The sequence below is a fragment of the Kogia breviceps genome, chromosome 9, assembly GCF_026419965.1.
Source record: "Kogia breviceps isolate mKogBre1 chromosome 9, mKogBre1 haplotype 1, whole genome shotgun sequence".
NCBI classification, from domain to species: Eukaryota; Metazoa; Chordata; class Mammalia; order Artiodactyla; family Physeteridae; genus Kogia; species Kogia breviceps.
Window position 1 is genome coordinate 486,858 of NC_081318.1, and position 24,067 is coordinate 510,924.

Sequence of the window (24,067 nt, forward strand, 5' to 3'; positions counted from 1 at the left end):
ACTCCCTAACTTCAGACTATACTACGAAGCTACAGTAATCAAGTCAATATGGTACTGGAACAAAAACAGAAATATAGATCAATGGAACAAGATAGAAAGCCCAGAGATAAACCCACGCACCTATGGTCAACTAATCTATGACAAAGGAGGCAAGGATATACAATGGAGAAAAGGCAGTCTCTGCAATAAGTGGTGCTGGGAAAACTGGACAGCTACATATAAAAGAATGAAATGAGAACACTCCCTAACACCATACACAAAAACAAACTCAAAATGGATTCGAGACCTAAATGTAAGACCGGACACTATAAAACTCTTAGAGGAAAACATAGGAAGAACACTCTTTGACATAAACCAGAGCAAGATCTTTTGTGATCCACCTCCTAGAGTAATGGAAATAAAAACAAAAATAAATGGGACCTAATGAAACTTAAAAGCTTTTGCACAGCAAATGAAACCATAAACAAGATGAAAAGACAACCCTCAAAATGGGAGAAAATATTTTCAAACAAATCAACGGACAAAGGATTAATCTCCAAAATATATAAACTCATGCAGCTGAATATTAAAAAAACAAACAACCCAATCCAAAAATGGGTAGAAGACCTAAATAGACATTTCTCCAAAGAAGACATAAAGATAGCCAAGAGGCACATGAAAAGCTGCTCAACATCACTAATAGAGAAATGCAAATCAAAACTACAATGAGGTATCACCTCACACCAGTTAGAATGGGCATCGTCAGTAAATCTACAAACAATGAATGCTGGAGAGGGTGTGGAGAAAAGGGAACCCACTTGCACTTTGGTGGGAATGTAAATTGACACAGCCACTATAGAGAACAGTGTGGAGGTTCCTTAAAAAACTGAAAATAGAATTACCATATGACCCAGCAATCCCACTACTAGGCATATACACTGAGAAAACCATAATTCAAAAAGACACATGCCCCCCAACGTTCATTGCAGCACTGTTTACAACAGCCAGGACAGGGAAGCAACCTAAGTGTCCATCAACAGATAAACGGATAAAGAAGATGTGGTACATATATACAATGGAATATTACTCAGCCATAAAAAGGAATGAAATTGAGTCATGTGTAGAGACGTGGATGGATCTAGAGACTGCCATACAGAGTGAAGTAAGTCAGAAAGAGAAAAATAAATACCGTATATTAACGCATATATATGGAACCGAGAAAAATGGTACAGATGAACTGGTTTACAGGGCAGAAGTTGAGACACAGAAGTAGAGAACAAACATACGGTCACCAGGGGGGGAAAGCGGTGGGGTGTGTGTGTGTGTGATGAATTGGGAGATTGGTATTGACATGTATACACTGATGTGTATAAAATGGATGACTACTGGTAACTGACTATACTGCTGAACTGAATGAATAAGCATTTTCAGAACTCTAATGGAAAACTGATGAATTCATAAAAGTGCTAACAAAGGATCAAGATAAAAAAATTAATTACATGGGACTTAGTGAACTGATGAGGATGATTATAATTTTTGTGACTTTATGTTTGAATAAAAAAAAATCCCACAAGGACTCAGAGGCAAAAAATATACAAATCAATTTTCACTGCAAAGTAAAAGAGCTTGTTACAGTGGAGGATGACTGGACTGAATGTCAATATTATGACGTAGTATGAGTGTGTTTCGTGTTTGGTAATTGCAATCATTGCTGCTTTTGTTGTGGTCATCCATTTACAACGCTTGGTGTCACTTTATTTGTCTCTTGTAAAAATAAAATACTGTGTGTGTGTGTGTGTGTGTGTGTGTGTGAGAAAAATAAAATAAAATATATGACTACTAAGAACCTGCTGTATAAAAAAATAAATAAAATAAAATTCAAAAATTAAAAAAAAAAAAAAAAAAGGAAAAAATGTAAGGGGCCGGTGTAGAAGATGACAGCGGTCAGGAAGTTGGTGAGCTTAAAAATAAATGGAGGTTAGCCAGGGCACTAACTTCCTAATCCATATTATTAACATTATAAAAGTGTATGATAGGGGGAAAAAAAGGAATAGGAGGGAAGGTACGAAGAAACGCATGCAAACTAAATTCCTCGTCTTTTAGCGGGAATCCACAGACAAGCAGAACGACTACAGTTCACAGTTAGTGAGTTAATAACACCATTCTACGCACTTTTATTTGTGGAACCTCACCCAATAATCCTACTAGTACTGTCCCGATTTATTCGCTGGGAAATAGACACGTCGGTAACCTTCCCACGGTCGCACGCGCAGCCAGAATTTCAGTCCCGGCCCTGATGCGACCTCCGCCCGCGAGGAGGTGGACGGTCCCGGCGGGGACGGGCCTCGCCGCGCGGCGTTCACACCCACCTTCCCGGACTCCATCGCCGCGCGCCGGACCGGGCGGCCGCGCTGCCCTCAGCAGGGCCAGGCCCCGGGAGGAGACGCCCAGGTTCCCGCACCCTTGGCCGAGCCGGCGTCCCGCCTCCTAGCAACCGGCAAGCTGGACAGACGAGCGCCAAGCGACCGTCGGCCCAGCGTGCCCCGCGGCCGCCCCCATCGCGCCTGCGCCTCCCCGCCTCCTGGCAACTGGTAGGAGCAGCGGAGCGCAGAGCAATCGCCGGACCGGCATGCCCCGCGGCGCGCCTGCGCCTCCCCGCCTTCCAGCAACAGACAGGCGGGGCAGCGGAGCGCCGAGCGACCGCCACCCTGGGTCTACCGGGAGGCCCAAAGGAAGCGGGGGGAGGTGCAGAAGGAGGCTGAACGCTGCGGGGACTCCCGCCGGGTGGGTTGTGTTGTTCGGGGGTGCGCGGTCTCCCGTCTGGTGCGAGGCCCGGCGGTGCTCGGGGCGGGGAAGGAGCCGGGCTGAGGCCGCGGGCTGCCGGCAGGACCGGAGCTGCAGCAGGGAAGCAGGCAGACCCGCCTTTCGAAGCGGAAGCGGAGGGAGCTTTCCTTCCGCGTAGGCTCTCGATCCTCGAATTACTTTGCCCGTGGCTGTCGTTTGGTAGGACACACTCTGCAGGATTGATAGGCATCACAAAGTATCTGAAAAAGTGTTGAAAAACGCAGTTTTTATACAAATCAAGAGACGAGAGGACTGAAATACTAAGACACATGGTCTGCATCTCACACTTATTTTACCACAACTGTTTTCTTTAAAGCTTAAAATAAAAGCCAGCCTTAAACATGCAAGGCTGGAGAGGTGTGGGTCCCACTCCGTTGATGCACGTTATAACTGACATTTAGCCCTGATTCTGCAAACTGTTTCGCGTTTGTTTAGCCTGCAAATGTTACTTAGAAAAGATTCCGCTTACCGTTTTCACACGAGAGAGAGAAAGAAGGCTCTCAAATCGTGTGCTAAAGAGCACATCGGTGAGCGTGTTATTAGGGGTCTGTGCTTTTGATGTCATGGTTTTCCTGTAGACACACTATTTTGCAGACGTTGTGTTTTTGAGTCACATACTATTACGGTTTATGGATCAATCTACTTTCTGCGGATATAAAAGCCATTTACTCAGCTCCTTGCCTTAGAGAAGTTAATAACAGAGCCAATCGTCCTTTTATATTTAATTGTGCTCTGGTTTTGGAGTTTCCACTACTACCTTTTTCATTTTCACTCAGCAGGGCTTAGGAAGAACCAAACAAGAAAGGAGAGTAGGAAAGGTAATTTCAGTGATAGCTATGATTTATTTAGGAACTGCTCCAAAGGAAGCACCAAACTGAAACCTTCCCCTTGGTAATTCATTTAATTCTCATAGCGTCCCTGTGAGATAGGCATGTTACTGTTTTTCAGATGAGGAGACTGAGGGCCAGAAAGAGTAATTCAGTTGCCTAAACTCAGAAAGCTAGGGTGGGGGATTGTGTGACGCTAAAGTCCATTCTCTTAACCACTGGGTCACTCTCTGTCAGCTGTGAAAACAGCTCATATTGGGAAAGCTTCAGACTTGACTAATGACAAAGTCATCAGCCACAGTATTAGATTAAGTCACGGACACGCACGCTGTATGAATGAGCTGGGCTTGGCCCTGGAACCCTCGGACTCCTTCTCCTTCCCCTCCCGAGTGCAGTCAAAACTCGTGTCAAGATGTGTCTTGAGTCTCTTCCTCATTTTTTTCCACTCCAGCCCCACCAATCCATCCTCCGTTGCAGGCAGCAATCCAACAGGTGACTCACCTCCCTGCTTCTGTCTCCACCTGCCTCTCACTCGGTGGCACTCTTTTGTCACCAAACAGAATGATTTAGGGTTCCCCAAATGCACCATATTCACAGGCTATCTCCTCTCTCTCACCATCCCCACAATATTTGCCGAAAAAAATGTCAATAGAGGAAGTTAAAACAATCTCTCCTTGGACTTCTTAAAACAATTATTTTCTAAGTAGCTTATTTGCCAATCACATTTTATCTGGTGATGTTTCTTCTATCATCTTTATTCAATAGATGACTCACAAGTTCATTTGATGACATGGGGACTGTTAGAGTGCTGGAGACATAAATAAAACACTGCCTGGACCTCTAGTCGCTCATAATCGCCAGGAGCGAGAAATATGCAAACAATTATTAAATAATGTGAAAGTGTAAGAGCTACTCTTAAAATGCAGTGCGTGAGGAAGTGGCAAAGTGTGCCTGGAGGAGAGGAATGAGAATGGGAATGGCCTCATTTCAGGTGGACCTTGAAGCACAAAAAACCCAGGCAGAGACCTGCAGAGAACATCTTAGGGGAAAAGAAATATGGTGCAAGTGCAGAGGGAGGGAGAGGTTTGGAGAGTTTAGGAAATGTAATAATTGTATCTGTAACAGTGCTGTCCAGTAGAAATATAATACGGACCACAGGGGTTATTATAAATTACCTAGTAGCCACATCTTAAGAAGTGAAAGGGGCTTCCCTGGGGGCACAGTGGTTAAGAGTCCGCCTGCCAATGTAGGTGACACGGGTTCGAGCCCTGGTCTGGGAAGATCCCACGTGCCGCGGAGCAACTAAGCCCGTGCGCCACAACTACTGAGCCTGCGCTCTAGAGCCTGCGAGCCACAACTACTGAGCCCACGTGCCTAGAGCCCGTGCTCCGCAACAACAAAAGCCACCGCAATGAGAAGCCCACGCACCACAACGAAGAGTATAGCTCCCGCTCGACACAACTAGAGAAAGCCCACGCGCAACGAAGACCCAACGCAGCCAAAAATTAAAATTAATTAATTTAAAATAATAATTTTTAAAAAGTGAAAAACAGATAAAATCAAATTTAATAAAATATTTAACCAAATATATACAAAATATTATCATTTTGTCATATAAAATATATTTACAATATTGAGTTGTTTTATACTTTTTTAATACTGGCCTCGAAATCCGTTGTGTATTTTGTACTGACAACACACCTCAGTTCAGACTGGCCCCGTTTCCTGGGCTCACAGCCCCACGTGGCCAATGGCTTCCACACTGGGCAGTGCAGGTCAGAACACCTGACCACCAGGGATGTCCCTGCAGAGGACCTTTAATTTCACAGCAGAAGCAAAAGAAACAGTTCATAAGCAGGGAAGAGATTCAATCAAATCTGCATTTTATATTGGCCATTTGATAGAAATAGGGACTTTACAATTTTCCAAATAATTTCAAATTTAGAGAAAATATTTGAGTACAAAAGTCTCCATCACCCAGATCATACAGCATGTGCTTCCACTCGCCTGTCCCTGTCTCACATTTATCATCTATCTACACACACACTTACCCATCATCACTGGTCTTTCTCTGAGTCATTTGACAAAGAGCTTCAGATATGATTACTCATCACCCTGAAATACTCCAGTGCCTATTTCCCCAAAACAAGGACAGCCCCTGCTCTACAACCCTCCCAGTCCAGAGGTAAAGATTGATACAACTCTGTTGTCTAATGCACAGACTGTCCTCCAAATATTTCTTTTCCTCTGTGGCCCAGATCTCACTTGGGAACAGACATTGCATGTAGTTGTGTCTCTACAGTTTCCTGTGATCTGGGGTAATTACAGTTCCTCAGTAAGAAAACAGGGGCCCCTAACACTTCACCTGTCCAGTGAGCCCCCAGGCCACACCTGGATCAAGCTTTCTGGCAGAAACGCCCCGACATGCTGCTCTACTCCTCTCAGCTTGTGGAGTCAGGACGCAAAATCCCAACGTGTCCCCAGCCCGCTGGCAATATGCAGCTGGGTCACTCCTGCCAGCTTTTCCCTTTGGGATTGACGAGTAGCTAGTAGCAGTTATTAAAACCTCCACCTACCATCCTTAGCTTCCACTGATAACTCACTCCAGTCCTACGATGACTGCTAAATGGCGATTTTCTGCTTCTGTCACTCCAGTGATTTATTTAGCATGCATTCCTCACTTGCTCATTCACCTACATCGGTATGGACTCGTGGGTTCCTGTTTTACTCACTGGGTTGTGATCTGCCAACATCATCCTTGATTTTGCTGGTCAAATTATCCCAGATTTAATCAGTGGGCACCCCTCCCGTTGCCTCCTATGTCCTTTGGCATCATGTGATTCTTTGATAATTTTCTTACTTTCTGGCACAACAAAATATTTCAGGCTCATCTTGTACTTTCACTGCTCCAGCCCTGAAGTCAATTGTTTCTCAGAAGATCCCTGGCTCCTTTTGCTGGAGAATGATATTTAGAAGCGAGATCTGGAAACTACATGTACATCTACCTGTACACTTACATCAAAACACACGAGTTCATACTCCCTCCAACTCCAATCCAACACCTCAGGGCTCTTTCCAGCCTCCCCCTTTGCATGCTATGAGATCTCCAACAGCAAGAAGCCTGAATTGCATTATCCTGGGTAATGCATTATCCTTGCGTTATCCAGTGTATGTGTCTATTTGCCAGTATAACCAGGCTGACTGGTCACCAGTACTAGGCCTAACACTGTCGCCTCCATGCTGGGGAGCAAAGGTCTCTAGGGAGCTTTTTAAGAGGGCAAAGGTTAAAGCGATACCAATCAATTAAGAAAACGTTGTAGTAATCTGGGCAAGCAAGCAAGGACCAAGCTTTTCCTGATTCCTCTAGTTGCACAGCAAAGAGACCCACTAGGGTGGCTCAGGTAAAGAATGTGTGATTGTGTCACCAAAGAAGCATCTGAGAAAAAGGAACAGGAGTCTTGATGAGTCTGGGAAAAATGAGACTCGCTGGTAGTGCCGACTAAAAATTGTCGCTCTCCATCTGCCTCTACAAAGATGAGGTCACCAGCTACTGCAGTCGCTGGCCTTCCACACACCCTCAAAGGAGTTCAGGGCAGAGATCAGGAATGAGGCCCTCGGTGCTCTGGGAAAACTGGCAGAACAGGTCTTCAGATAGTTAAGATATTTTCGGGAGACCATGTTATGAGCCCAATTTCTTGCGCCTTCTCATAGCTAGAAAAGCACTAAAATCATCAACAGAGACGTCTGCCCCTCGTGGCTAGCAGCCACCTCTGACAAAGCGTGTGCTCGATTGCGTGCACCTCCTTCACCAAAATCACACATATACTGAACAAACTCCGTCCCCTGCCTGGCCCGTTGTTTGGAGCTGTTCCTCAGAACAACTGGAGAGGCTGTCTCCTAGGCTATGGTCCTCATTTTGCCCCCAGTAAAACTGAACTCACAACTCTCACTTTGTGCATTTTTTTTCAGTCGACAGTAGCATGAAAGGAAGGGAGGTGGACTGTGCCCCTCCCCTCTGCACTGAAACCCATGTAGAGGTGCTGGGGAAGGAGCTAGGACAGGGAGAGGGGAAGAGGTGGACGAAGGGTTGATAAGGCCCAGTCCTAGGCAGGAGGGGATCTAAAACAAAGCAGAACGGATTGAACTTAAACTGAAGGCAGCACTTTTCTCTGAAACTAGAAAGGAGGAGTGCAGAGGCTGAACTTTTACAGTTCCGCACTGGAGCACTCACAGTGACGCTCTTCTTTCCTCTGAGAAAGCAGTGCCTTTCATTGGAGATTTGTCTGCAGAGAAGGTAAGGAAAGAGGTAACATGAAGAAGTCACAGGAGATTGGGGTATAGAGTAAAATGTTAGCAAAAACCTAAGAACTAGGCCAGGCCTGCCATTAGACTCAGCAAAGAATGAGATGGGTTCTGCCTGGCTGGGAAGTGGCCGGAATTTCAGTGGGGTCACAAAGGCAGCAGAGGCTGGAGGCTGATTGCTGCATAGCATGGGCCTGTCTCTTCAGTGTATTTTGCATCCCTAGACCCCCCAGGTCAAATGCTTTATCACAGACATGAGGGATTTCTTCTGTGGCTCATGTTCACCCAACTCTTTACCTATAGGATGTGATTCTACAGCTTTTTAGAGGAAGGATCGCAAGAAAGAAAGGCTCATGCTTCTTCCTGTGTTAACAAGGCAGCTACTTGTTTTGAGGTTGCAACTTGGTCTTGAGTGAAAGGTGGCATTAGAGCTTTAAGCTGTTGCGTAGCAAAAGGGGTAAGAATCACCATTTTACATATTTGCAACTCACATAATGTAATTTGAGGGAAGGAAAACCATTCCGTTCCTTGCTTGTGGTTTAGTGCCCTTGCCCAGAGTTGAGTGTTCTAGCCCCTGGAGCAGTGTTTATGAGATTATATATTTATAGATGTATCTCCATAGCCACACACACATATATGCATACATAATTACATACAGACTCACAGATGAGGTGAGGGGAGGTATCCTTTATTCATTCAGTACCTGCTGTGCCAGGCACTGTGCTAGCATGAAGATATGATGATACACATGATACAGTTCTTGCCCTCATAGACTTAAAGCCTAGTTGAATGATTAATGAGACTTTGGCAAAGTTACCAACGCACGCAGATGCTTCCCTTCCACTGCCCCCAAAAGTTCAGGGGAGCAGCAAGTCTTTCACTTACTGCGTCTAACAGGGCTGTGATTGCAGTTGTCTTCAGCTGGTGGTCCTCTTCATCTTTCAGCCTTTCACTCTGCTGTCTGCACAGCAAAATGGTCTGTGGGATATCACTGTTTTGTCCTTAAAATGGCAGTCTTTGCCCCTGCAACTACTGCACAGTTATCATTATTCCAGAATCCCTACAATATGGCAGGGAAGGGCCCATGTGACATGAACACATCCACCAAGAACTTTAAAACATGTAAGCATGCTATATTTCTCTCCAGTAGTCCCTGCCCCTCCTAAAGATGATCATGCAAGGCTCCCAGTAACGTAAAGATGTGAAGAGCGGGCTTCCCTGGTGGCGCAGTGGTTGAGAGTCCGCCTGCCGATGCAGGGGACGCGGGTTCGTGCCCCGGTCCGGGAGGATCCCGCATGCCGCGGAGCGGCTGGGCCCGTGGGCCGTGGCCGCTGGGCCTGTGCGTCCGGAGCCTGTGCTCCGCAGCGGGAGAGGCCACGGCAGTGAGAGGCCCACATACCACAAAAAAAAAAAAAAAAAAAAGATGTGAAGAGCAAGAGAGGGGAAAAAAACTAGCCCTATTGTTACAAACTGAATTTAAATATCCTTGAAACTCACTTAATATGCTTAAAAAACTTAACTAGGCTATCCTCTGCAACTATTTGGCTTTAAGGAAACTATAAAATATATATAATTACCCTGAGTTTAGTGGAAAGCAAAGCGATCAAGAGCTGTCTGTGCGTCTAGAAGCGATTCAGAAATCGCGGGCAGGATGTCAGCGCCCGCAGCAGAAGCTCTCAGGCAGGGACAGCATCCTGCTTAGTGAGCGGGCGCTGGGTCCCCGCTGTCCCGCCGGGCGAGGACAGTTCCTGTCCCATGCGCACACAGGGGCCTATCTCGCGCGCTCCTCAAGCCTCCAGAACCACTGAGAGAGTTCCATCAGGAAAACGTCTGCACGCTGTGGGGGTCTCAGCACAGCCGGGGCCCCACACAACCACTCGGATTTTCTAACAGCTTGGACGTGCCTTTAACAGCGACACCCTAAAACTTGGCAAGTGTAGCGCAAACTCAGGAGCGCGTACTTCTCCTTCCACAGCAGCCCTGCACGAACCGCTACCAAGGTGACGGGGCGAGCTGAGCCCTCTCCGCCCGGGGGTTCCGTCCCAGGAGCCGACCCTCGCCAGCCACAGACCCCACCCCTTGCAGCCTCACACCCTGCGGCCAGTGAGTTCCGCGCTGTGACGTCCACGCACGCCCCGCCCACACTCGCCTCATGGGCGCCCCGCCCTGCATGTGGACGTCCACGCAGGACCCGCCCACCTCGCCTCATCGGCGCTCCGCCCGCCGGCGCGACGACGTCACAAGGTCCCGATCCACCCGCCTCAGGGGCGCTCGGCCAGGCCTGTGGGGTGACACCCACGCCGGCCTCGCCCACCCTGTGGCAGTGGCGCCCTGCCCGTCCGCGCGATGACGCCACACACCAGTCCCGCGCACCCGCCTTCGCGGCGCTCCCGGGTCCTGTGGGATGATGTCCCACGCTGGCCCCGTCCACCCAACATTGGCCGCGCCCAGGCCCGGGGCCACGCCCGACTGCCGCAGTAGAAGCCCCCGACCCCTCGCCGCTGCCGCCCCGCCCGGCGTGCTGACGTCGCACGGCGCCGCGGGCGGAAGCGCGGGCGGGCAGGGCGACTGCGTTGTCCCCTCAGAGAGGCGCTGGCGGGCGGGCTGAGGCGCGTCGTCCCGGAGCGGGCTGGAGCGCTGCGCGGCGGGGCGATGAGCGGCGCCCGGGCCCCGGGCCCCGAGGCCGGCGCCGAACCCCCCGGCGCGGCGCTGAGCGTGGACGTGGCGGGGCTGGTGGCGCAGTTGGCGCGCAGTTTCGCGCTGCTGCTGCCGGTGTACGCGCTGGGCTACCTGGGCCTGAGCTTCAGCTGGGTGCTACTGGCGCTCGGGCTGCTCGTGTGGTGCCGCAGGAGCCGCGGCCTCAAGGCCACCCGTCTGTGCCGCGCGCTGGCGCTGCTGGAGGACGAGGAGCGCGCCGTGCGCCTGGGGGTGCGCGCCTGCGACCTGCCGGCCTGGGTGAGTGGGCGCAGCGGACCCCGACACGCCCCCGGCCCTGACCTTCCTGTCCGCCACGAACCCGCAGGGTCAGGCGTCCCCGCCCGCCCCAAGTCCCGCCGGGTCTGGGGTCCGCTTACGCCCCAGCCCACCCGCCCACGTTGGGGCGTCCTGACCAGGGGCGGCACGTCTGCCTGGGTGGGCGCCGGCGTCGGGCCTGGTCCTGTGTACCTTGCGGGGCCTCGCCGCTGTCGCCGGGCCCAGCCGCCCGACCGCTCTCGGCCCTCGAACCCCTTTGGGTTGGCTCCTTCCCTCCGCCGCGCGGGTCCCGTGCAGGGCCGCACAGGTGAGGCGCTGTGTGCGCTGTCCTGCCTTAGCCACGTCGTCACGCCTCGCTGTGCGGTGCCGTGACTCTCGCCTGCGGAATGTTAGCTCGCGGCCGCCGGGTGCCCTGCGCGGGCCTGGACGCCACTCCCTGCCCCCTGCGGAAACGGCGGCCAGCGGTGTGGGGAGAAGGGCGGTTTCCTCCTTGCCTGCGAAGTCTCAGCCGTTCTTGGTGGTTTCAGGCACAGTTGAGGAGCAGTGGGGGCGGGGAATCCCCCAGAAGATTTGCTGGTACGATGATTGGAGGTGTGTTCCAGTTCTTTGGAAGTAACGTTGTAAGCTGAGTAATTTTTATGTAGGGTGAACTTGAATCCCAGGTGAATTTGGGGGTGGGTGGGGCAGGCGTGGTATTGATCGTTTGTGCCCCAAGTGGTTCTCTGCATATTTTATTTAGGCAGCGTGGAAACTAACGGAGTTGGCTCCCTCTTTCTTTCTTAACCGTGAGTTGGTGCCAGAGTTTCAGACGGTAGGAAATAGTGCTTGTTTTAAGATAAATGATGCTCCTGTTAGGCTTGATGTAAGCTTCTCGGGAAGATGGCCAGCCAGTGAGTTTCAAAAGGGTTGTTTTCTCTTAGAGGAGAAAAGGGCTTGGAGTACGATCCCTGTTTCCAGTCAGAAGACACTTGTGAAGCAAGGCATGGAGTGCATGACACAAGGCAAACAGGTTGCAAAGCAGGAGTGCCCACGGCCAGGAGGAACTCAATGGCTACTGCCTTGTGGTGACAAGTTGCAATTGCAGTAAGAACCTCACCGTCAGGGACTTGGGAAATTTAAAATTCCGTCAGTACGGGGTGGACTTGTGGCACAGGACTACTTGGAACAATCACAGTAACCAGCGTGGTGTAGCTTTTTGCCAGAAGCAGGAAAGAGGAGAGTGGTGTAGAAAACGGGAACTCAGTAACGGAGGTGCGAAAAGCCAGGAGCAGAGGTGCACTTTGGAAACGCAGAAGGGCTTTCAAGTGGTGTCTGGTATCTTGTGTCACACCGAATTAAGTGATTCCAGAAAGTAACAGAGAGTAGGGGCATTACCAAAACAGCAGACATAATCAGGGCAGAGATTCACAGAAACGGGGTGCTGACATTCATAGATGCTTGGTTATGGAGCAGTTGGCTAACATCAAATTTGCTTGTAAAAGCTGTGAAATGCACACTATTTTCACATAATGAATTAACAAGTATCGTTGTTACCATATTGAAGGACAGGGCAAATTATTATGATTATTTTTAGCAGAAGAAAAGGGTGATTAGCCAAAGCTTCCTTCCTTGGGTTTCTCCTCAGTGTGACTTAAACTCATGAACCGTGGTGTTCATCTTGTACAGTAAGGAATTTATGTTTTTTCCAAAATTTTTCACTTGTTCATTCTAAATTTGTGTTTGTGCTCATGTCACACACAGATACATACTTAAATGTGCCTGTATTGCTTAGAAAACTGCTGTGAGGACTCACACGAAACTTGATGTGATCATATCCAGGAAAAGCACTAGGAATCTGGGGTTTGAGGCAGATTTTTTTAATACTTTTTAAAATTGTAGTACCCATGTGTTGTTTTCACGACAAAACCAGTGAATTACACTGTCTAGAAGTGGACTGCTGTCCTGCTGTAGCCAGGGAGCCCGTGCATAAGAAGAGTTAAGTTTTCTGTATCAGTAGTTCTTTGAGTTTTACTGTACATACTTAGGTTCTTGGGGTTCAGAACTTTGGGCTTATATTTCGCTTTGAACAACATATGTTTGTACGGATTTCATAATGTGTCATTGACAGCTGTGATTGACAGCAGGGTAGAAACAGCAAAACTAAGGTGGTGCTCACTTTCTAACCTCACTTTTGAATATGTTCACTGACAATTTTTCTTCTATTTAGTAAAGTAAAAATTTATATTGGCTGTAAAATGAGATGATTAAAAAATATGAATACTTGGAGAAAAAATACATATACTGTTTCAAATTAAGGCTATTAGGATATGAAAAATGGCTCTCAACGTGATAATTCTGTAAGACCTTGATCCTGCAGCTTTAATGTATACCACATTACTATTCATTCTTTACTCTCTCCCCACCCCCCATCAAACAGCCTGCAGGTTTGAGTTGATAGATTGAGGACTGGCCTTTTTGTTGTACCAGTGGTCTCCCCTTGTGAATTGGGCCCTGTAAAATTAGACTATGGTTGAAGAATATTGTTGAAGAGTTTTTATAGATGTGAGTAGGGGTGATTGTCATTGCTATTTTTGTTTATTTGAAAAATTAGAACTTGATGTGAAGTGTGTCCTTTTCCTGCTTTCACTACTGCCAATAAATGCTGATTCCATGGCTGCAAATAAGTAGAGACCCAAACCTGTCATAAACAACAACTGGTCTTTTATTCCTCTAATACTTTGATGATTGAGATTTAAAGCATAGTGAACTTCTGTGTTCTGCTGTTTTTATTATTATGCACCAGCTTTTCTTGGGAGAGCTTTCTTCCCATGGTTCTTCTGGTAAGTTCAGGAGAATTTAACTCTAGCCAAAATTTAATATGTATAGGCTAAGAACCAAATGGACAAAAAAAAAGAATACACTTTGGTCTCATGTAAAGGAAGGGCAAGTACTTTTATTCTCAGTGTTAATCATTGACTTATAGTTTAAAAAATTTTTGTGAACACTTGTAACAGACTTGTGGCTAAATCAGGATCCACAGTTTAGCTGTTTATAAAATACATACGTTGATCCTGTGAAGAACCGATTATGAACAACTGACTCGTAAGTTAGTGTTCTCCTTAGGCCTGGTGAACCTCTTACCTATTTTCTCTGTGGGTTTTCATGATTTCTACATTGGTTGCAACATTTAAACTTGAATGATATCACAGACATTGTGAGTAGATTAAAAACCATTGAATTGTACACTTTATTTTTTATTTTTATTTTTTTAAAATGAAATTTTTCTCTGCTTCTTTATACTTGCTTTTCATTCTGTCTACAATTAATGTATACTATACATTTTTTCTTTTTTTTTTGGCTGCATTGGGTCTTCGTTGCTGTGCGCAGGCTCCTCTAGTTGCAGCGAGTGGGGGCTACTCTTCGTTGCGGTGCGCGGGCTTCTCACTGCGGTGGCTTCTCTTGTTGTGGAGCACCTGCTCTAGGCGCACGGGCTTCAGAAGTTGTGGCACGTGGGCTCAGTAGCTGTGGCTCGCCGGCTCTAGAGCACAGGCTCCGTATTTGTGGTGCACGTGCTTCGTTGCTCCGCAGCATGTGGTATCTTCCCAGAGCAGGGCTCAAACCCGTGTCCCCTGCATTGGCAGGCAGATTCTTAACCACTGCACCACCAGGGAAGTCCCTACTATACTTTTAAAAGCAGAAAAGATGCCGAGATTCAGATGTCCCTCTCGTCCGGTCCCTGTTCGGGCGCCACTTGCCGCCATCCGCGGCGGGTCCTCAAAGTGCAGCAACAATCGACGAGAGAGGGTAGGGAACTGAAGGCACCAAGGTATGGGATCAGAAGGGCACAAGCAACTGATGGTTGCAAGGCTGAATTGTACACTTTAAATGAGTGAATTGTATGGTATCTAAATTATATCTCAGTGCTGTTAAAAATATTATAGACATTGAATTTCTTTTAAAAATAAAGAAGTTTAACAGGTGAACAGTTATAGTACAAAGTAAGCCATACAAACCTCCTTGCTTATGGAATTCCAGCTAAACTGATATAATTTTTAAAAATTATTGTTCCAATATAAATTTGGAGACATTTACATTTTAAAGAATATTTAATGAAAGTTGGAGGGCTTATGAATGAAAAAAGTAACTAAATATTTTTACCTTAAACCTAATGTTACCTTATGCATTGATACTACATTAGCTAAACAAACAAATTGTGCTTCAAAGATATATATAGCCTAAATGTGTGTTTTTTGTGAGTTATTCTAAACTCTTACTTTAATTCAAGTACTGATATGTAATTACAATGTATTTGGGAAATTTAACCTATAAATTGGTTTGTTTTCTATAAATGTATCCTATCATAGCATTATTTAATTTATTTTTTCAAAGGCCCACTTTAAAAAAAAAATTTAAATTTTTATTTATTTATTTGGCTCCACCACTCGGCATGAAGGATCTTAGTTCCCTCACCAGGGATTGAACCTATGCTCCCTGCAGTGGAAGCTTGGAGTCCTAACCACTGGACTGCCAGGGAATTCCCCATAGCATGATTTTAAAATGTACTATTTGTAGTCTTTTGCGTTTTGTTATGTTTTGTTAAATCATTACCTTTTTTAGTTTCCATGACAGTGCTGCCTCAGATGAATTTTCCTTCCCCATTTAAAGATCTGAGGACCCACTACAGAAGTGTTAGAGGTCACCTTGCCTTCATGTGTGTACTTACTTCCCGGTAGATATGAGGTGGGGTGTGATGGCCGAAGAGTGCCCGGGTGGGTCAGAAGGTGGTCAGTGGTGGGGGCGTGCATATAGACACACTAAAGGACATTGAAGAATAAGTGGGAACAGCAAGATAAAAGTGCAGGTTTGGGAAATCAGGCATCTCGGGGTGAAAGTATCAGAGCGCAGTAGGACAGCAACATGGGTACCTGGGCCCTGCCATCGCGAGGGAGCCGTAATGAAGGTGAGGAACTGTCAGCTGGGCCCAGGGGTGAGGAGTAGAGCTGGTCAGACTGGGGCCGGGCCACCTCTCAGGGCAGCACTCGCATTTCTCAGGGAGACCTGGCGTGTTTGGACATAGGAGGAGGGGGACATTGTGATGTACTCAGAACCAATTTGTGAAGTCAGAAAGTGGAAGCTCCTGTGCAGTGCCGATTACTGCTGGACTGCCCTGCTCTACACCCTTGAGGTCTCTGGAGACGCCTGTCCACCTTCCCCAAATAGACTGTTTTATTTTACTTTGAAGAGTCTTACTGTGCCATAAACACTGCGTCATCCCCTGCTCTTTTGAAACTGGGTGGGCATAGTTCTTACATAAACATTGTCAGTAGTTGTGTTGCATGGAACCATTTTTCCATTTAACATGTTTTATTCACAAGTTTTCTCATGGTCTTTTGCCCTCTTAGTGGTTTTTCTTTCTTAATTTTTTTTTTCCTTAACTGTTAAAAAAATGTCCTGTAAATTTTTTAAAGAAAACCATCTATTTTGGTGAATCTTTCCTAGAGTAGATTTTAAGGAACAAGCCCAGCTTACGTGCAGGGATCAAAAATGAGCGTTCATTGATTCATCTATTCACTCAGCCAGTATTTATTGGACCTTTCCAGTGTTCCAGGAACTGTGTTAGGTGATGAGTTAGACAAGGCCTCAAACTCAAAAATTTACTAGCTGGTGATAACACAAATCTAGGGATAATCCTAGTTTTAGTCATAGTATGCACTGGTAGTTTTTTTCTTTTTTTTAAATAAAAATAATACATATTCATTTTTGTTAAATCCAAAAAAAGTATATAAAAACATTATTCATAATTCCAAATCACCCATCATAGTAGTTGGTAAAAACTATAACAACTTTGAATGGAATTGTTACTGTGTATTCATCTATTTGTACTGATAAACCATACTAAAATTCATTTGTTCAGAAAAATATGGTTTAGTGTTTAAAAGTTTTCTAGACTCTTAGCTATATGTGGAAAAAGAAAGGCAGACCTTTATTAGGTCTTTCACTTGGTGAAATGGTATTTTTTTTTTTTTTTTTGCGGTGTGCGGGCCTCTCACAGCTGTGGCCTTTCCCGTTGCGGAGCACAGGCTCCAGACACTCAGGCTCAGCCGCTCTGCTGCATGTGGAATCTTCCCGGACCGGGGCACGAACCCGTGTCCCCTGCATCGGCAGGCGGACTCTCAACCACTGCGTCACCAGGGAAGCCCTGTTCATTAAAAAAAAAAAAACTGTGCCTTTTAGAGCATTTTGTACATTTATTGAAGTAATAGCTCAACTCTTTAAATCAGTGTATTGTAAAAGATTTTACTGATAAGGATCAAAACTTTTTTCGAGGGTTTGTAGGTCTAGCTGTGCATATAAGTTCAGTTTTATGCTATCCTGTCTTTCCTATTTTGTGAAAGGCAGTCTTATGATTACTCATAGTGGACGTGTCTGAGACCTGTAGTTCAGTATCTGGTGTCTTTTAAAAATAAATAAATTAATTAATTCATTTATGGCTGCGTTGGGTCTTCATTGCTTTTGTGGGCTTCTCATTGTGGTGGCTTCTCTTGTTGTGGGGCATGGGCTCTAGGCACCCGGGCTTCAGTAGTTGTGGCACGTGGGCTCAGTAGTTGTGGCTTGTGGGCTCTAGAGCTCAGGCTCAGTAGTTGTGGCGCATGGGCTTAGTAGCTCCGCAGCATGTGGGATCTTCCCAGGCCAGGGCTCGCACCCGTGTCCCTTGCATTGGCAGGCAGATTCTTAACCACTGAGCCACCAGAGAAGCCCTATCTGGTCTTTTTAATGGACTATAGCAGGATGTCCAGAGGAAAGTATCAATGCAGAGTAACAGTACATCTTAAGTGCACCCTATGTGTCAGCAGCAGTGATTCCCTTTTTTAAAAAATGCCATTGTTGTACCTGGTGACTACACTTGAGAATGGGTGATAACCACACAAATGGCAGATGTGGAAGTACTAGTAAGGAAGTTTTTATTATGCTTTCTTTTTTATTATTTGTAAAAATGTCATTGAAGTTGAGCTTGAAGTTCTTTTGTTTGTTCAATCACTTAGTGAACTTATCTTTCTGCTTTTAATGAACATGCAGTCGTGTTTGCCTTTATTTCTTATGTTATGGCTAGACAGGTTTTAAAAGCATGATATTTCTGGTATGAAAAGAACACTTGGGCTTCCCTGGTGACGCAGTGGTTGGGAGTCCGCCTGCCAGTGTAGGGGACACGGGTTCGTGCCCCGGTCCTGGAAGATCCCACATGCCGTGGAGCGGCTGGGCCCGTGAGCCATGGCCACTGAGCCTGCGTGTCCAGAGCCTGTGCTCCATAACGGGAGAGGCCACAACAGTGGCCACAACAGTTTGCCCGCGTACCGCAAAAAAAAAAAAAAGTACACTTGCTCATTGTAGAACATTTCAAGCTTTGGAGAATGAAAAGGAAAAAAGCTACCTGCAATCCTACTAACCAGTGATAGCCGTTATTAACGTTTCGGTGATTTTCTGAATCTTTAGTATGTCTGGAGGTATGTGGATGTTGTATTTGCCTACACTAAGTATTATGTTGTGGACGTTATGTCATTATTCTTCAGAAATATGACTCGTTTTTTGCAGTAGTGTCTATTTCATTTAAATTATGTCTGGTGGACAGAGTCCAAAAATCAGATTGTTAGTTACTATATGTTGAGAAAAGGTAAAACTGGAGTTTGAGATATTTAATTTCTACTCTTTTCAGGTTATAAAAGATTATTTGCTTGAACTATTTGTCAAATTGTCCAGGATATATGAACTATTTTTGAACTCATAAGAGTAGCATGATAATTTTATAAACAGAAGTCTAGCTTTAGGGGGCCAGTGTTTGTTTTTGAATGGTATGGTGTTAAAATAAGCACAGTAGATTTATCCAGATTCCCTCTTACGTAAGTAACCTTTGGAAGAAGAGAGTTCTCCCACGCAGAGTCGCTCTTCCAGTGGCTTTTCTTCCTGTCTGCTGTGTTGGGATGTGAGAGTTGGTTAAGTTGAAGTCATGGCTTTGTGTAGCACAGTGTTGAGATTGCTGTCTGGAGATTGCTGGAAGGCTCACTGCATTGTCCTTGATCTCGTCTGAAAACAGCAGCCGCATGATTGGTGTCGTCAGTGTCACTTGGCAGCCCTTGGGCACTGAGTGATGTGGGCCACCCTCGTGGGTACCCATGTCACACGTGCCGGCCTGGCTGCTTGGGCACACACTCGAGAAGCAGGCTCTGGATCTGATAGATGTAGGTTCCTGTCTGAGACCCACCCACTCCCAACTCCGTGCACTTGGGCCAGTTGGTCATACCTTTTAGAACCTTAGTTTCCTCATCATTAGGTGGGCATTGAAATGAGCCCGACTCTGTGTTGTGGTTGTGAGGCTGGAATGAAGAGAGGCCCAGGGATGTGGCAGAGGTGGCTAGTGGTGAGGTTGGAATGAAGAGAGGCCCAGGGATGTGCCGGGGGTGGCTAGTGCTGCCCTGGTTAGTGATCCCAGCGCTGATGCTTCCTTTCAGCTGCACTGGTGCCAACGGCCAGCTGCCTGCTGCCTGCGGCGCTCCTCTGACTCACCTTGCCACCTCCTCCCCACTTCAGCCGGAGCTTCTCTTTTACTGTGGTTTGTTTATCTGATGTGTTGCTAAGAATTTATCTACCATAATGCTTTGTTGTTAGTCACATTCTAAAGTATTCCATGTAATTTCTTTCTCTTTTTCTCTGTATCTCCCTGGAGTAATTACCCCTCATCCTTGCTGCTTCTTCCTTAAAATAAATTCTGTCCTGAGCTTGTGGTTAATCTCTCCTTGCTCTGCTTGCATCAGCTGCCCTGATGCAGTAGATAATCGTAGTTAGTTCCATTATGACAGTATCATGTTGTAAAATTTTTAAATTCTTGTAGTCATTTCTTTCCTCTTGTGAATAAGTGTTGCTTAGTGACTAAAGTGGGGATTTGAAAATGTTTATCCTATTTCTGGGTCAGTTGTAATAGTTTAATTTAACCTATTTTAGATGTGGAGTTGTTTTCCTTCCCTTTGTATCCGAGGGGTTGAGATATGTTTTAGGTTTCCCAGAGGACGGCGGATCTGCAGAAGATAAATCCAGTAATGTGGGAAGAGAACGTTGTCCATTGTCCATTTTTATTTCAATAAAATTAAATGACATACAATTAACTATTCAGTGTCATTTAGTACCTTCACAGTTTTGTGCAACCATCCTGCCATAAATATTACACTGGAGTACATGTTATATACTGGTTTTTGGGTCTGCCACTCATTCTGAGATACCAGCATGAGATTGCTAAAATTATTCATCTGAGTGATACTTGTACCTTCTGTTTTCTTACAAAACTTTGCTTACATATTTGTTATATCATTTAGTTAAGTATACTTAGTCCTGTAATTGTGTGTAGGATCAGGAGTTTGAAGACAGGGACTTTATATCTGCCATAGCATCTAACAGTATTTGCATGGAGTTTGCACAGTAAACCTAGTGAGTTGTTGGAACACTGAGCTACTAATTGTTTGTTTTATTAGGAGTGTCTATACCCAATTATAAATTGTCATATAATGCCTGTGTTGCCATTATTACACATATTTGAGGTGAGCTGCCTACTGAGATCATTAATTTATTTCATTTGTGCTATAAACATTTAAATGCCTAGCAAGCAAATGCATAAGATCTGTTAACACTAAGTTAATGTCTGAGTACTGGGTTTTTAAAACCAAAAAGCCAAGTGTAATCTGAAACGAAAATGAGAATACAGTCTCAAGTTTTTCACATACATAAAGAAAGGTCTTGAAATTTATCCAGAGCTGTTAGAAAGTGTTGATTTTACTTAGTAGCTTGAATCAGATTGTGGTTTTATATTGGGTGAAATGGAGTGAACACTGCTGTATGTACAAAGGACGGTTTTATTTTATTTATTTATTTATTTTTTGCTTTACGCAGGCCTCTCACTGTTGTGGCCTCTCCCGTTGTGGAGCACAGGCTCTGGACACGCAGGCTCAGTGGCCATGGCTCACGGGCCCAGCCGCTCCGCGGCATGCGGGATCCTCCCGGACCGGGGCATGAATCCGCGTCCCCTGCATTGGCAGGTGGATTTTCAACTACTGCGCCACCAGGGAAGCCCTGAAGGATGGTTTTAACAGGAATTATCTGTAGATTGTATTTCATAGTGGATGGTGCAAGAGGGGAAAGGTAAAGCTCGTCTTTGCTTGCTGCTTGCGCTGGGGCCACTGTAAGAAAACGTGGCAAACTTGGTGGCTTAAAAAACACAAATTTATCATTTGCAATTCTGGAGGCTAAAAGTCTGGAATCAGTTCCTTTGGGCTGAAACCAAGGGATTAGCAGGGCTGTGCTCCTGGAGGACTTTCCTAGCTTCTGGAGCTGCGTTCCTGGGCTCATGGCCCTTCTGCACCTTGAAAGCCAGCAGCTGCTTCGATCATCACGGCACCTTCTGTTTTCTTCCTGTGTTAATTCTGCCTCTGCTTCCTCTTGAAAGGATAGGTATGATTGCATTAGGGCCCACCCAGGTGATGCAGGATAATTTCCCAACTCAAGATCCTTAATTGATCACATCTGCAAAGTCCTTGTTTTGTCTCATAAGGCAACACTCACAGGTTCTAGGGAGCAGGACATGGATATCTCTTGAAGGGCCACCAGCACTGCGCTACATCTTGGAGTACTCAGGAGCCAAGGTGGCTGAACACAGTGATGACGGCTCAGCTTTGTTTCATCAGTTCTGAAAGGCACTTTCCCTCCACTTAACATCTCTGATCTCAGATTCATCTCACAACCGCGTGTGATTCAGTTAGTGTACTCTTTCCTTCTTAGTGGCACAAAAGTGGTGGTGTGTCTTATAATTGATCATTTCTTGGATTCAACACTGTGGCTGTTCCCTTTTTTTGCCATAGCCCTGTGCCTGAGAGTTCCATGTGGTTTTGGAGAGGCAAATGGGGGAGAGAGAGGAGCTGAGCTATTGGATGAAGGGCGGCCCACTTGGGCCAAAGTGTTTGCATTGGGAGATGAGGAGAGGCTCCCGGGGAGGGGCCTTATGCTGTGTGAGGGCAGGAGTTTGGGCTTGATCTGGATGACGCCTGGAAAACACCAAAACATTTAAAAGAGTGGTGTGTCCCAATTTTAAAAAGGCATGTGTAGCAAGGTAAATCTGGCAGTGATGTCCAGGTGGACTGAGGGCACTGAGTGGTGGCCAGATCCAAGCACAAGAAAGGAAGGAGTCACACTGGGAGGATCTGATGGAGTCACACTGGGAGGGAGGGAGGAAAGGGGCAGGATGCGAGAGTAAAAGGTGACTCCAGGTTACTTGCTTGGCTCCTGGGTGAGGACATGATGATATTTGCCAAGAATGATTCTATAGGAACAGTAGTTTGGAGGCCTAGAGATAAGGATGGGAAATTGTTAATGTTGTTTTATAAACATTGAGTTTAAGAACCCTAAGGGAGTTCCAAGAGGAATTATAGAAACAGCAGCCAGCGGCTGGTAGGTGAGATCTGGGGGACACACCCAGACACTTCCAGTTCCTAGGTGACAGGTGGCTGAGATCATGCTTGAAGTGGAGAAATGGAGAAAGCATGTGTAGACAGCATAACAAGACCAGAGGGCCCAGGACAGACCTTTGCACTCTGGAGGAAATCAGGGGATGGAAAATGAGGGGAGGGAATTCCCTGGTGGTCCAGTGGTTAGGATTCAGCGCTTTCACTGCTGTGGCCCAGGTTCAGTCCCTGGTTGGAGAATTAAGATCCTGCAAGCCGCAGTGTGGCCAAAGCAAAGAAAAAGAAAGAAAGAAAATGAGGGAAATGGTTCATTCATTCAGTGCTCACTGTGTGCAGGTTCTCTTCCAAGCACTCTGCGTAGACACCTGTTACCCTCATTTTACAGGTGAGGGGACAGACCACCCTGACACTTATCTTTGGTCTCAGGGCAGAGTTGGAACTGGGAAGTCTCTTGGTGGTGAGGAAGAAACTGGGGATTAGACATTGTCTAATCTAGTTATTTTGTTAATTTCTACTTTTCAGAGGAGGAGGCTAGGGCCCAGGGGTTCAGCGGTCACCGTAGTCACACAGAACTGGAGGCATTTCCGGGCTGGGGTCTTGTCCCTGCCGGCCACGCCCTCTCCACTGCCCCTCAGCCCAGCTCACTTGGTTATACAGTGTTAGCCTAGCTGTCTCAAGTATCGTGTTAGGGTAGGCTGTCAATGTTTTCAGTCTCTATAATTGGGACAAGTCCTTTTTCCGTTTCCAAGTTTTTGTCTGGGATCATTTTCTTCCTGCCTGAAAAACTCACTTTAATATTTCTTTTAATGAAAGTTGGACAGTAACAATTTTTCTCAATTTGTGTTCATTTACAGAAAAATCAAGCAGAGTTCCCATATCCCACCTGCATCTAATTTCTTATATTAGCGTCTTGCATTAGTGTGGTACATTTGTTGTAATTATTGAACCAGTGTTTATACATTATTAAGTTCCCAGTTTATATTAGGAGTCTCTCCTTGTTTGTAGAATAGTTTCACTGCCCCTGCCCCCCCCACCCCCCCTAGTCTTCCCTCCTCCCCATCCTCAAACCTTCTGGGTGGCCACTGATCTTTTTACTGTCTGTAGTTTTGCCTTTTCCAGAATGTCAGAGAGTTGGAATCATACACTGTGTAGCATTTTCACATTGGCTTCTTTCTCTTAGCAACATGCATTTAAGAGTCCTTGTTTTTTCTTGGCTTAAGAGTTCATTTCTTTTATTTTTATTTCAATAAAATTAAATAACATACAATTAACTGTTCAGTGTCATTTAGTACCTTCACAGTTTTGTGCAACCATCACCTTTGTCTGGTCCCCCAAATTTTCATCTCCCCAAAAGAAACCCTGTATCCTTGAGCAGTCTCTCCCAATTCACCTGCACCCACATGAAACCACAAATTTGCTTTCTGTCTCTATGATTTTACATATTCTGGATATTTCATATAAATGGAATCATTACAATATGTGACCTTTTGTGTCTGGCTTATTTCACTTAGCATAACATTTTTAAGATTTTACCCTGTAACATGCTTTGTTTCTTTTTTTATGGCTGAATAATGTTCCATTGTATAGATGTACCCCAATTTGTTTATCCATTCATCCTTGGAAGAACTTTTTGGGTTGTTTCTGTCTTTCTGAGTTGTTTCTGTG

The 24,067-nt window shown here is 45.9% G+C and overlaps 2 protein-coding genes across 11 annotated transcripts in view; one reads left to right on the forward strand and one right to left on the reverse strand.

The window, feature by feature from the left end:
* DYNC2I1 (dynein 2 intermediate chain 1) overlaps window positions 1-10,431 on the reverse strand; it is a 55,218-nt gene extending 44,787 nt beyond the window's left edge. Inside the window, exons 1-3 of one of the 3 annotated variants that reach the window (XM_067041713.1) lie at window positions 9,530-10,431; window positions 8,838-8,913; window positions 2,349-3,023 (exon numbers count right to left, since the gene is read on the reverse strand). In XM_067041713.1, the coding sequence (XP_066897814.1) occupies window positions 2,349-2,363 (15 nt within the window). In that variant the 5' untranslated portion in view covers window positions 2,364-3,023; window positions 8,838-8,913; window positions 9,530-10,431. Of the gene's footprint in view, window positions 1-2,348; window positions 3,024-8,837; window positions 8,914-9,529 lie in introns of those variants that run through there. The other 2 variants (XM_067041714.1, XM_067041715.1) reach the window with 2 other exon arrangements.
* Window positions 10,432-10,515: 84 nt separating this feature from the next.
* Window positions 10,516-24,067, forward strand: part of ESYT2 (extended synaptotagmin 2) — a 74,898-nt gene continuing 61,346 nt past the window's right edge. For 4 of the 8 annotated variants that reach the window (XM_067041718.1, XM_067041720.1, XM_059074661.2 and 1 more), the window contains exon 1: window positions 10,574-10,907. In XM_067041718.1, coding sequence (XP_066897819.1) covers window positions 10,605-10,907 — 303 coding nt within the window. In that variant the 5' untranslated portion in view covers window positions 10,574-10,604. Of the gene's footprint in view, window positions 10,908-11,452; window positions 11,517-24,067 lie in introns of those variants that run through there. The other 4 variants (XM_067041722.1, XM_067041724.1, XM_067041723.1 and 1 more) reach the window with 3 other exon arrangements.